At 46.0% G+C, this 12,212-nt stretch overlaps 1 protein-coding gene across 4 annotated transcripts in view; it reads right to left on the reverse strand.

Moving 5' to 3' along the window:
- Positions 1–12,212, reverse strand: part of TTC3 (tetratricopeptide repeat domain 3) — a 174,330-nt gene that overhangs the window by 10,575 nt on the left and 151,543 nt on the right. For all 4 annotated transcript variants that reach the window (XM_040423100.1, XM_040423102.1, XM_040423104.1 and 1 more), the window contains 3 exons: positions 5,200–5,303; positions 4,665–4,743; positions 3,143–3,241 (listed from right to left, as the gene is read on the reverse strand). In XM_040423100.1, coding sequence (XP_040279034.1) covers positions 3,143–3,241; positions 4,665–4,743; positions 5,200–5,303 — 282 coding nt within the window. The remainder of the gene's footprint in view (positions 1–3,142; positions 3,242–4,664; positions 4,744–5,199; positions 5,304–12,212) is intronic.

Consider the following 12,212-nt stretch of genomic DNA (forward strand, 5'->3'; position numbering starts at 1 on the left):
TCATTCATTTTTATGTACTGGAAAGGTACCATGTGGTCTGGATTCCAACCCCCCAAACACAATATCTTGAAATGAGTGGGGTTCCCGAGTTTCCTCTATGCCCATGGTCGGGCGAATGGCTTTAAGGAGTTTTTCTGTGTCTTCTACAGGGAAGCAGGGTCTTCCCCCCCCCCCCCCCCCCCCCCCATTTCTTCCTCCCCAGAAGAGGTCTGAGAAGAAACAGAGGGCCCAAATACCGAGGAAGGGGCCTCCCCCTCGTCCGAAGAAAGGGGTTCCCCAGTGCACTTTCTACGCTTAGGTCTTTGCTGTCTTTTGGCAGCCTGGGACGCGTTAACTTCCGAGCGGACTAATGCTTGTAGGCACTTGTAAAATGAAGGGGATTCCTCAGCCACCGTCTTATCTATACAGGGCTGGCACATTTTCTTATGCCAGTCAGAAGATAACCCCACTCTGCATAAGGCGCACTCCTTATTCTTCTTTTTTGAAACTACTTTTTTGGGCCTAACCGGAGCAGGAGGGACAGTAGGCTCCTCAGAAAGCTTGTCTTCTTCCATACCTGCAGAAGTGAAGTTCAGCCCAGGTCACAAGAGAGACGCCGGCCGATGAAACTCGCGCTCTAACTCATAGGGCGCCTGGAGATGACATCACCGCCGACGCACTGAAGCCGGTCACGTGACTTCAGGAGCGCTTCTCGGCCTGCTCACCGCCGGAGCCACTCCTCTTCCTCCCCCTGGTGGCCGGCGTTTCGTCTTCCCGGCACATACAACGATGCTGCCCGCGTCTCCAGAGCTCCCGCACACTGACCGCCCCCTCCGGAGCTCAGCTGTGCCTCTGCCTGCCCTTAGCGCACCACCTGATGCCGCCAAACTTACCAGGGACTCGCAGGTTAGTAGGGGAGAGCCACCAGAGGGAAGGATCCATGCACACACGCTGCAGGCTTCCCATCAGAGAGCGGAAACCACACTGAAGGGGAGGAGAGTGTCCGCCCATTTTATTCTGCAGGTTTCCTGTCTCTGGAGGGCGGATCCTCCTCTCTCCGGTGGTGCTGTCATGGGCGATAGGAAAAAATTAAATAAAAATATAATCTATTTTTACACTATTTAGACATAAAATAAAACCTATACATATGTGGTATTGTTGTAATCGTAGTGACCCAGACCATTAAGGGCAAAGGTCAGTTTTGGCGCAAAGGGAACGCCGTAGGAACAAAACCTGTAAAACGGTGAAGGAATTGCATTTTTTTCCCCAATACCACCCCATTTGGAATTTTTTCCCACTTCCCACTACATTGTATGCTATATTAAATGGTGGCACTAGAAAGTACAACTTGGCCCGCAAAAAAAAATATAAGCCTTCATATAGATATGTGAACAGAAAAATAAAAAAAAGTTATGGCTCAAGGAAGATAGGTAAGAAAAATTAAACCGCAAAAAAACTCTAGTATCCTAAGGCTCCTTGCAGACTAGCGTGTTTGGATTAGGTCCGGATGCGTTGCAGATGCGTTCAGTGAAAACTCAGCGATTTCGCAAGCAAGTGCATTCAGTTTTGTTTGCGATCTGGTTCAGTTCAGTTTTTATTGCGCGGGTGCAACCATCTGTGAAAAACGCATCGCATCCACACTTGCTTACGGATGCGATTTTCACGCAGCCCCATTCACTTCTATGCGGCCAGCGTTGCATGAAAATAGCAGGATATAGAACATGCTGCGATTTTCAAGCAACGCACAAGTGATGCGTGAAAACCAACGCTCATGTACACAGACCCACTGAAATGAATGGGTCCGGATTCCGTGAGGGCACAATGCGTTCGCATCACGCATTGCACCCGCGCAGAATACTCGCTCGTGTGAATGGGGCCTAAGTGTTAAGAGCAGCCACATAAGACCATAGACACAATAAGCAGACGAGGACCTAATTCACTTCTATGGGAGATTTTTCTAGGCATATTCTGTGACCTGTGCAGAGGTCAGGAGGGAGACGTTAAGCTGTGATATCAATGTCATCTATATCTATAAAACTTTGATAAGATAGCTACTAAAAACTTACCTGTGCAGAACAGTTAAATTACATATTAGTAGGGCAAGTGGCCAGGTAGAAAATTGCAGGATTATATTTTTTTTTATTTTTATATAAATGCACATTGAAAATATATATTATTTTTTTTCCTTCCTCTCTCTCTCTCTCTCTCTCTCTCTCTCCATAGGGTGGGGGGGTGGGAATTTGGGGTAAAATGTTATTGTATTGTTGATTTATGTAATATGGATCTTTGGATGGTCTGATTTTGTACATGTTTCTTATATAAGAAAAATTAAGAAAAAAAAATATATATAAAAAAACGGGATTTGAACAATAGCTAATTTTGTGATTACACATACCCTTTATGACAATTTCCTAACGTTTTTTTTTTTTTTTGTGATTGCATATTATTCTTTGCATTGAAATAAAACAAAGTAAAATACATAGCGTGGCAGTGGCCTTAAAGGTACTGATGGCCTCTTACTCAGGCTAGGCTATAAATACTAGATTGAGGATCTGACTCTGGAGCCCCCACTGACTGATGGGGCTGTTGCATTCTGCCAGATTTGCACTCCCTCCATTATTTACCAGGCACAAAGTTGTAAATCTAGTTATGGTTGCACCTGGTACTGCAGCTCAGTCCCATTAAAGTGAACAGAACTGTATGTATCTATCATGTACGGTGGAGTAGAACAGAAAAAATACATTTTGTCGTCTTTTTGTTTTTTCTTATAGCAATCGTTGTGCTGCATAAATGACATCCTGACTTTATTCTTCTGGTCAGTAGGATTACAGCGATACCAAATTTATATAGTTTTTGTTATGTTTTACTACTTTTAAACGTTAATCTTCAGGGTGTTTAAGGATGGCAACTGGGACAGGAAGGGGCAGAGGAAACTCTTCGCCGCTGTCTAACTGCTCAAATGCTGCAGTCGCTATTGACTGCAGCATCTGAGAGAACAAATATCCTGCATCAGAGTTATCTCTGGTCCAGGACACTGCACAGTTGGGCTTTAAGCCATCTGTACCCTGTATGGAGCGGGTTCCCCTCCTGAATGGGCTCCATACTTTTCCTGTGGACAAGTGACGTACATGTATGTCACAACGCACTATATGCATATACTTACAGTGGTAGTTGGCAGGCTCATGACACCAGACACATTCAGTGCAGTAGGACTCAGCTTTGCATTTTTTTTCAAAGCGTGAATTTTTTCATCAAATTCAGACTAGGACAGATATAAAGATATAGAAACACATTATAAGTAGATTCATATCAGTATCCAAAACACTCATTTCACAGAGAAGTCCTAAAAGAACCAATTTAAGTTATGGCCAGAAAAGAACAAAGAAATAAAGACAATTCACTATTCCCTAAGCTCTGTCCCAGCACCGGGTGTGATGTCCCGTCCATGGTCATGTGCACCTCTTCAGCCATTCACTGGCTTCAGTGGTGACATTTCCCCAAGCGGTAAGTGACCAGAGAGACTCAATGGTGCATGTGACCACAGACATGTAACAGAAGCAGCATGAAGGAAACATTGGCTCTAAAACAGAGACGGGGTGCATGGGTGAGCACCTTTTTTTTCCCCTTTTATGTGAACCACTTTCTGGGCCATGACTAGATTTGGTTTTGGAGGTAGCACTTCCACAAAATATTTTATTCTCTGACCTGTTAGAAAGGTACATGGTGTAAACTGTAATGAAGGTGATCTTCATGCCAGTGACTGAGTTATAACCTCCCTTCTGATCCTCAGCTGTGTCATGTGACCAGCACTCTGACTCTCCAAATAACACAGCATCTTATGTGTGGACAGGAAGTCAGTTTCTCTGTATATTCCTAAGGAGGCCACAATGTCAGTCCCATAGGAATGAGTAGAGAAGGAACTGACTTTCTGGATAATGCCAGTTGGAGAGTGTTGGTCACATGACACATCTGAGGATCAGAAGACAGGTTATAACTAGGGATGAGAGAACCGACTTTGGATAAAACATCCTAAGTCGATTCGCATAAAACTTTGTTTGAATACTGTACGGAGTGAGCGCTCTATACAGTATTAGAATGTATTGTTTCCGATGAGCCGAAGTTATTACTTATAACTTCATAAATAGATTTTTACTTTTAATAAAACCATTTTCCGAACTAGTTTTCTTTACAGAAAAACGAAAAAAGACCCCAGGGGTTTGGAGAGTAGAGGAAGGGGGGACAGTGCCCACCTAATGTATCCACAAATAACGCCCCTGAGAAATGACTCGAAAAAATGGCGCCACCCTAGTGACCCTCCATATCTATGTATTTTTGACCAGTGTGTCCCTCCCAGGGTGGCGCCATTTTTTCCTTCCCTGTTCCCTTTTTTGTCTCTGTCCTCTGGCATCTTATGCATGTAATTGCATTTTTACCTTTGTCTTGTTATATTACAATAAATATTTATATTTCTCATTATTTGGCATTTTTGGCTCCTTTTTCTTCTGTTATTCTGCTAGTTTTCTTTACAGTATGAAGTTATTACCCTTTGGAGCCAATATTTTCTAATACTGTACAGAGCGGTCGCTGGTCAGAAGATGATTTCCTTCACTTCAGTTTACAGCAGGTATCTTTCTAACAAGTCAGACTAACATTTTTTGTCACAGTGCTTGTAAAAATTTACTAACCTGTAACTTGTCCATTTCTTTTTTCAGTTTAGACACATAAGTCTCCATAGTACTAATCTTTTCTAATGTTACCGGATTACTGTGAAGAGTAAATGTGTAGAAATATGACATAAATCCGTCATTCTGGACATGGAGTCTACAAGTGTCCACTCCAGTATCTACACACAAAAAACACTTTTGGGTGCATTCACACATTGCTGTTTTGACACTTTTTCGGTCTATAAACCTCATCAAGAATTCTCCAGTTTGGGGGAACAAGACTAAAGTGTAAATACAGCCTAAAGCCTTATTCACACGTCAGTGTTTTGGTCAGTGATTTCCATCAATGATTGTGAACCAAAACCCGGAGTGGAGCCCCCACAGACATAAGGTATAAGGGAAAGATCTGCTCCTGTTCTGTGTTTAGAGCCACACCTGGTTTTGGGGTCACAATCACTGACCGAACACCGACTTGTGAATGAGCCATAAAAATGGAGCTAGGAGGTCTAGAATTACTGCAGAATATGGCAAAAGAATTTGAATATAAAAACTGTACCTGTTGGCCGCTGGTTTTAACATTTTGATGCTCTGTTCTGCATTAGAAACTTTCAGTTGGAGTTTTAATAATTCAGCTTGCTTTTGGTTTTCTAAGACCATAACCTACAGAAAGAAAAGAACTGTGAGGAATATGCATTATCATTTATTGGCAGCCCTAATTGTCAGTTGATTCACCTTTGGGCATGTACACAGTCAGTGTACATGCAAAATATGTTCTCACCCCCCCAGACATCTGATTGTCAGCTAGCAAGGGAGAAATCCCCAGGCATCCAGGCTTCAAGGAGGCCCCAGGTGAATAAAGTCCCACCTCAGGCAGCCAGTTTGGAGGCAAGCTAATCCTGCAGGAAAACCCCCAGCAGGAGGTCTCAGCCATGGCCCAGGATCAATGATACCTCCCATACATGTTGGCACCTACATTTCATAAGGAATTATGAATCGTCCATCCATCCCAGGCATAATTCGGTTATATTTTTGCGATCCTGGGGCAAAGCCGAACAACATCTACGTAGTCCTGGCTTGATGCTAGGATGCCAGGGAGGGGAGATATACATATCTCTCCACAGAAACCACATAGCGGCACCATGTTTGGACTCTAGTTGTAGAGTTGTAGCCGGAACCCAGGTGGATCAATTGGGCCCTGACCCACATTTCTGCAACATTCTGGTCTGGGGCTATGAGCCCTAAGGGGTTTTATGGGTCATTTGCTGCCAGGACCAGAGAAGGAGGGGTGGACCCTACCCATAGGCGGGAAGGGGAGCGGCCGGCTACAGGTCATAAGCCCATGCAAGCCAGCGGACAGTGTCTTTTCTGAAGGGGGTCACATCCTGCCAATGTGTTTGGAGAGACTGGGAACCAGCTGACCACTGCCCCCACGTGACTGCAGCCAAGGACTATTCCACCATTATAACCCCAAAGGAACTTTTATCGTACCCGGCACCTGCTTTTTGCTCTGCTTTACCCTGTTGTACCTATATCACCTGTATCTGTAACCTCAGACCACTGTATATATTCTGTGTGTATAGTGTTATATCTTGTGTGCCCTTAAGGCGAATAAATATATAAATTTAATCTTGTGCTGTCTTGTATCTTGATCACGAATCCCCACGTCCGTGTTTCGGCCTAGTTATAAGCTACCGCGGGTTGTTTTTTCACCCTATATAATCCTGTTAGCGGATCTGGTTTATATCAAACGAGAAGCTGGTGGCAGATTTCCCGGACTGAGGAGGTGCTGTTTTCACTGCGGCAGTGAAACGACTATCAGCTTGTTGCCTCTCTGTGCCCGCGTGGACAGGAGGTGTCTGTGTAAACTGTACCAAGCTGACCTTACCTGCTCCTCTGGAGGGTGTAACATCACGCTTTGGTAACCCGTGACCATACCGCGTCTCGTGAGCTCGACGTAAGTAATGTCAAGTGGGCACAAGGGGTGGTATTAATCACAAACGGATATTACACAATGCAGCTTTTAATAATGGAAATCAACATGTATTTCATCTCTGATGGGGATCTGATCTGAGGTCTGATATGGGGATCTGATCTGATGTCTGATATGGGGATCTGATCTGAGGTCTGATATGGGGATCTGTTCTGAGGTCTGATATGGGGATCTGTTCTGAGGTCTGATATGGGGATCTGTTCTGAGGTCTGATATGGGCATCTGTTCTGAGGTCTGATATGGGCATCTGTTCTGAGGTCTGATATGGGCATCTGTTCTGAGGTCTGATATGGGGATCTGTTCTGAGGTCTGATATGGGGATCTGTTCTGAGGTCTGATATGGGGATCTGATCTGAAGTCTGATGAAAAAATGAGACTGAAAATGAGAAAATCTTTCTCGCTTAGTTCATTGGGGGACACAGAACCGTGGGTATAGCGGTTTGCTGCCACTAGGAGGCGACACTAGGCTGAAAACTATTAGCTCCTCCTCTGCCAGCTATACTCCCTCCAGCCTAGGGGGGCATATCAGTTTGTGCCCTATCAGTAGGAGAAGCAGAAAGTAAACTGAAAAACTAGAACCGCATACCGCCGTAGGACCAAACCAGAACCGAAGTCCCAACCAGCAACCAACTGCCCCTACATGCCGCACTAAGAAAATTGGGTGGGTGCTGTGTCCCCCAATGTACTAAGCGAGAAAGAGATTTTACAGGTGAGTTCACAAAAATCTCGTTTTCTCGCTCGTATCATTGGGGACACAGGACCGTGGGACGTCCTAAAGCAGTTCACGGGGAAGTTACTACACTGCGGCCTGCAAGACCCTGCGTCCCAGAGCAGCATCCGCTGAGGCCAGAGAATGCACCTGGTAAAATTTTGTGAACGTGTGCAAGGAGGAACAAGTCGCAGCCTTACACAATTGAGACGCAGAGGCATGGTGAAGGTGAGCCCAAGAAGCCCCGACCGCTCTGGTAGAGTGGGCCGTGATCCCAGGGTAAGGTGCCTGGTCCCGGAAGCGGTATGCCTCGGCAATCGCTGACCGAATCCACCTGGCAATCGTCACCTTGGAGGCCGCCAATCCCTTGCGAGGACCTTCAGGGACTACATACAGAGTCTGTACGCCAAAAAGAACCAGAAACGGACAGGTAGATCCTCAAAGCCCGCACAACGTCACACTGATGGAGTTCGCGCTCTGATGAGAAGGCTGCGGGCAGAATAAGGGGAGAACAATGTCCTCGTTGACATGAAAGGCCGACACCACTTTCGGCTGAAAAGAAGGCACTGGGCGGAGCACCACTTTATCTTCGTGAAACACCAGAGAGGGTTCCTTGCAAAAAGGGGCTGCCAGCTCCGAAACTTTCCTGATAGACGTGACGACCACCAAAAAGGACACTTTCCAGGAAAGCAAGTGAAGAGAGACCACACTCAAAGGCTCGAACAGAGCAGCCTAGAGCGAGCCCAGGACCAGGTTTAAGTCCCAAGAATGCAATGGAGGACGATAAGGAGGCACTGTGTGAGCCACCCCCTGCAGAAATGTCTTAACAGGGCCTAACCCAGCCAGGGAACGCTGATAAAATATGGACAGGGCTCAGACCTGTCCCTTCAAGGAACTAAGCGCGAGTCCAAGTACCAATCCGGATTGAAGAAATGCCAGAACAGTAGGAAGGGAGAACCATCTAGGAGCGAGATCGCGTTCTTCCTTACAGAAACGCAGGAAGGACTTCCAAGTCCTGTAATAGATTTTGGACGACGTGGGCTTTCTGGCCATAATCATCGTACGAATGACCGTATCAGAGAAACCTCTCCGCCTTAGAAGGAAGGTTTCAATAGCCACGCCGTCAAACGTGGCGTATCTAAACTCTGGTGGAAGACCGGACCCTGTGAGAGAAGATCGGCCCTGAGCGGAAGGGGCAACGGTAAGTCCCCTAGAAGAAGAATGAGGTTGGTGTACCACGCTCGGCCAGGCCAGTCCGGGGCAATCAGGATCGTCCGGATGCCCTCCATCCTGATTCTACAGAATCCGAGGCAGTAGAGAAAGAGGTGGGAAGACGCACAGGAGAGAAAAGCCGTCCCATGGCGCCATGAGGGCGTCTACGTCAGACGCCTTGGAGTCTCTTCGCGAGAGAAGAAGCAAGGGATCTTGTGATTGCGTCTGGACGCCACCAAGTCCACGTCCGGTCGGAGACAGAGTGCCTTGAACACCTCCGGATGGAGGGACCACTCCCCGGGGTCCACCGTCGTCCGGGTGAGAAAATCCGCCGTCAAATTGTCCACTCCCGGGATGTAGACCGCAGAGATCACCGGAACGTGGGCTTCAGCCCACTGTAGGATCTTTGCTGATTCCTGCATCATAGCAAGGCTGCAGGTCCCCCCTTGGTGGTTGATATAAGCCACAACTGTGGCATTGTCAGACTGTACCCCGAGTGGACGGCCCTCCAGGAGAGGGGTCCAATGCCGAAGGGACCAGGCGAACCAATGCCGCGCTCTAATACAATATCATGCCGAGGAACCTAATCTGTGTGGAGGGACGCAGGGACCAGACAGAGGGTTGAGACTGGAGAGGGAGGTGGGAGAGATATACTCACCTGCCTTCATCTGTGTTCTTCGCCCTTCCATGTTAAACCAGCAGGGCCACCTCTACAGTCGCTGGCACAGAAGTGGCAGGAAACTGGTGAGGGAAGAGCTTGCAGAACAGGTGTCCCTTGCGCTGGCGGGAAGCAGGGCAGTGAGGCTGCCCTGGTCCACCTTTTCTTCTTGGGGGAAGCAGGGTGGTGGGACAACAGACACCGCAGGTAAACAGAGAGGGAATGAGACTCTGTTCCCCAACCAGAAGTGTAAATGGAGAAAGAAAAAAAAAATCAAAAAGGAAGCTACCCTGCTAAGCAGGGAGGTCGGCCTCCTACGACACTAAGCTAAAAACTGATATGCTCGCTCCAGGCTGGAGGGGGTATAGCTGGCAGAGGAGGAGCTAACAGTTTTCAGCCTAGTGTCGCCTCCTAGTGGCAGCAAACAGCTATAGCCACGGTCCTGTGTCCCCCAATGATACGAGCGAGAAATATATTTGTCTCATTTTCTTCCTCTAAAACTTAGGTGCGTCTTATAAGTTGCATCGTATATGTTTCAAATAATATACAAACATGAATGTTAAATGAGGCCATGTTATCAGTAAGCAATATATTCAGGTCTGAAGGACAAGAACAACAAAGTAATCAAAAAAGAGCAAATAAACAATACAAGAACATTAGGGCCACTGCTAATAAAATCCAAATTCGGCTATTATATATGGTGTTGCAAAGAGGGGATGACGAGGGGAATTGCTACCAACAGGATACAAGGCCAAAAGGGTTCCCCATCATCTAAAGAGAAATATAAAAGGGTGGAATGGGAAGAGGATATCCATGGTTGCCACACCCACGCAACAACAACCACTCCATCATCACTAATGGCAGCCATCTTTTTAAAGATAACCATTTTATCCATCCTAGTTTTAACTGCCGCAATGGGTCTTGAGCACCGACTGCAGGTGATTTATGTAATGTAGTGCCATGAAAATATCAGTCAAGATAAAGCAGATGGAGTTCTAGAAAGCACACACAACGGGGAAGGCCCACCAAGTGTGGACCATGGAACCCACCACAGCACAGTGGTGAGACTGATGGATAGATATACGATGTAAGCACTCAGGGACATATTATGGTCTGTCGAAAACATTACGAGAGGTTTCGATTAGATTAACCTGCCAGCTATCTTTATGGTTTCACAGCAGGATCGCCTCAGCGACACAGGCATCTACTGCCATCTAAGCATAAAGGGCAGCTTGCTCCTCTAAAGGTGAAGTCAACCAATTATAAACATAGGAGACCAAACACTTTCTTCTGAAAAAGTATAGTACAAAGATTTCAAGAGGGGAATAAGTAGTATCAGCTACACACCTAACCCTTCTCTCCTAAAAATAAATAATCTGTGATCATCTGTACACTTCCTGAGGGGTAGGTGAGTATTTATTTTTAAATTGAGAAATGGTAAGCAATGTAGCCCTCCCTAGAATATTATGTAGACTAGGGAAGAGCAAACTTCTGATTTCAAGTTCAGCGTAAAAGGTTCGGGTTATCTAAGAATCATGTTATGGATTCTGCTACCATGGACCATAACTTATGGTCTGTGGAAGCGAAAGCTATAACTGGATTCTTCGATCACCCGGACCTTGTACACTGATTTTGAGAACAGAAGTTCACGCGACACTAATGTAGACACGTCAGGGACTGAACTCCACCAGGAGAAGGAGAGGCTGTTCATACCAGGTGGGAAAGCAGGATTATGTAAAAGGTGATTTAAAGGGACAAGTCTCAACTGCATTTTAAATGTAAATCCTACCGCTCTCCACAATTGAAAAGAATAAAAAGAGTGAAGAGACTTAGATTTAGTCTCAGCTGGAATAGGCTCTGGGGACCAAATGAGCACTGCTAAAGAGATAGGAGCCAAAAAGTCAGACTCCAGTTTGACCCAACTAGGTGCCCCGGCGTTGAGATTAAATGAAAGTAGTTTAGCGAATCGTGCAGCCCTATAGTATTTAAAGAGGACCTTTCACTACAATAAAAAATCTAAACTAAGTATGCTGACATGGAGAGCGGCGCCCAGGGATCTCCCTGCACTTACTATTATCCCTGGGCGCCGCTCCGTTCTCCCGGTATAGGCTCCGGTATCTTTATATTTTCGGCTTAACTGGGAGGAGCCTGCCGGCGTCTCCTTCTCCCAGGCTGTAGCGCTGGCCAATCACAGCGCTCAGCTCATAGCCTATACCGGGAGAACGGAGCGGCGCCCAGGGATAATAGTAAGTGCAGGGAAATCCCCAGGCGCCGCTCTCCATGTCTGTATGCTTAGTTTAGATTTTTTATTGTAGTGAAAGGTCCTCTTTAAAGAAATCAGATGGAGTCCTCCTGTCCGTTTGTGAAGATCAGGTGCTTATTATAAAGTGAACAATATGATAAACTGGTTGTACAGGGTTAGAAAAACAGACGGCTTACTGTCCAAAAACAGCAACAGTCTATGGTGTCCTCTCCTTTTACTTCTACGGACTCAAGCTGCAATACCAGACACCCCAAGGACAGATGAGAAGCTGCTACTGTAGGAAAGCAGCCATATTTCTATAACCCTGTATTAATATTATATATATATATATAAATGAGTTTCTGTCTGTCTGTCCTTTATGCACAACCAAACCGATCTTACATTTCTCTAAGACGTACCTGAGATATTCCCCAAAAATTTCCTGCATTAGCCAATATAAGCCTGCAAGTCTCTCTCTTCAAATCCCAACTGCCATACACACAGTTTTACTCCAGGTTTCCATAACAACCCAACCATTTTTCTTCACCGCTTTAGGCTAGGGCTACAGGATGACAATAAGTTGCACGACTACATGCATCCATCTTGGATGGATTTTTTGCGACTGTCATGTCGCAGTGCGACACCATAGCCTATCATTATAAAAGTTGTTGAGACAAAATGTTGCGTGACACATCTCGTCGTGTAGCCCTAGCATTAAAGGGGCAGGGGGCTGTGGAGGTCACTGTTAAAGGGGCAGG

The sequence above is a fragment of the Bufo bufo genome, chromosome 3, assembly GCF_905171765.1.
Source record: "Bufo bufo chromosome 3, aBufBuf1.1, whole genome shotgun sequence".
Taxonomy (NCBI): domain Eukaryota; kingdom Metazoa; phylum Chordata; class Amphibia; order Anura; family Bufonidae; genus Bufo; species Bufo bufo.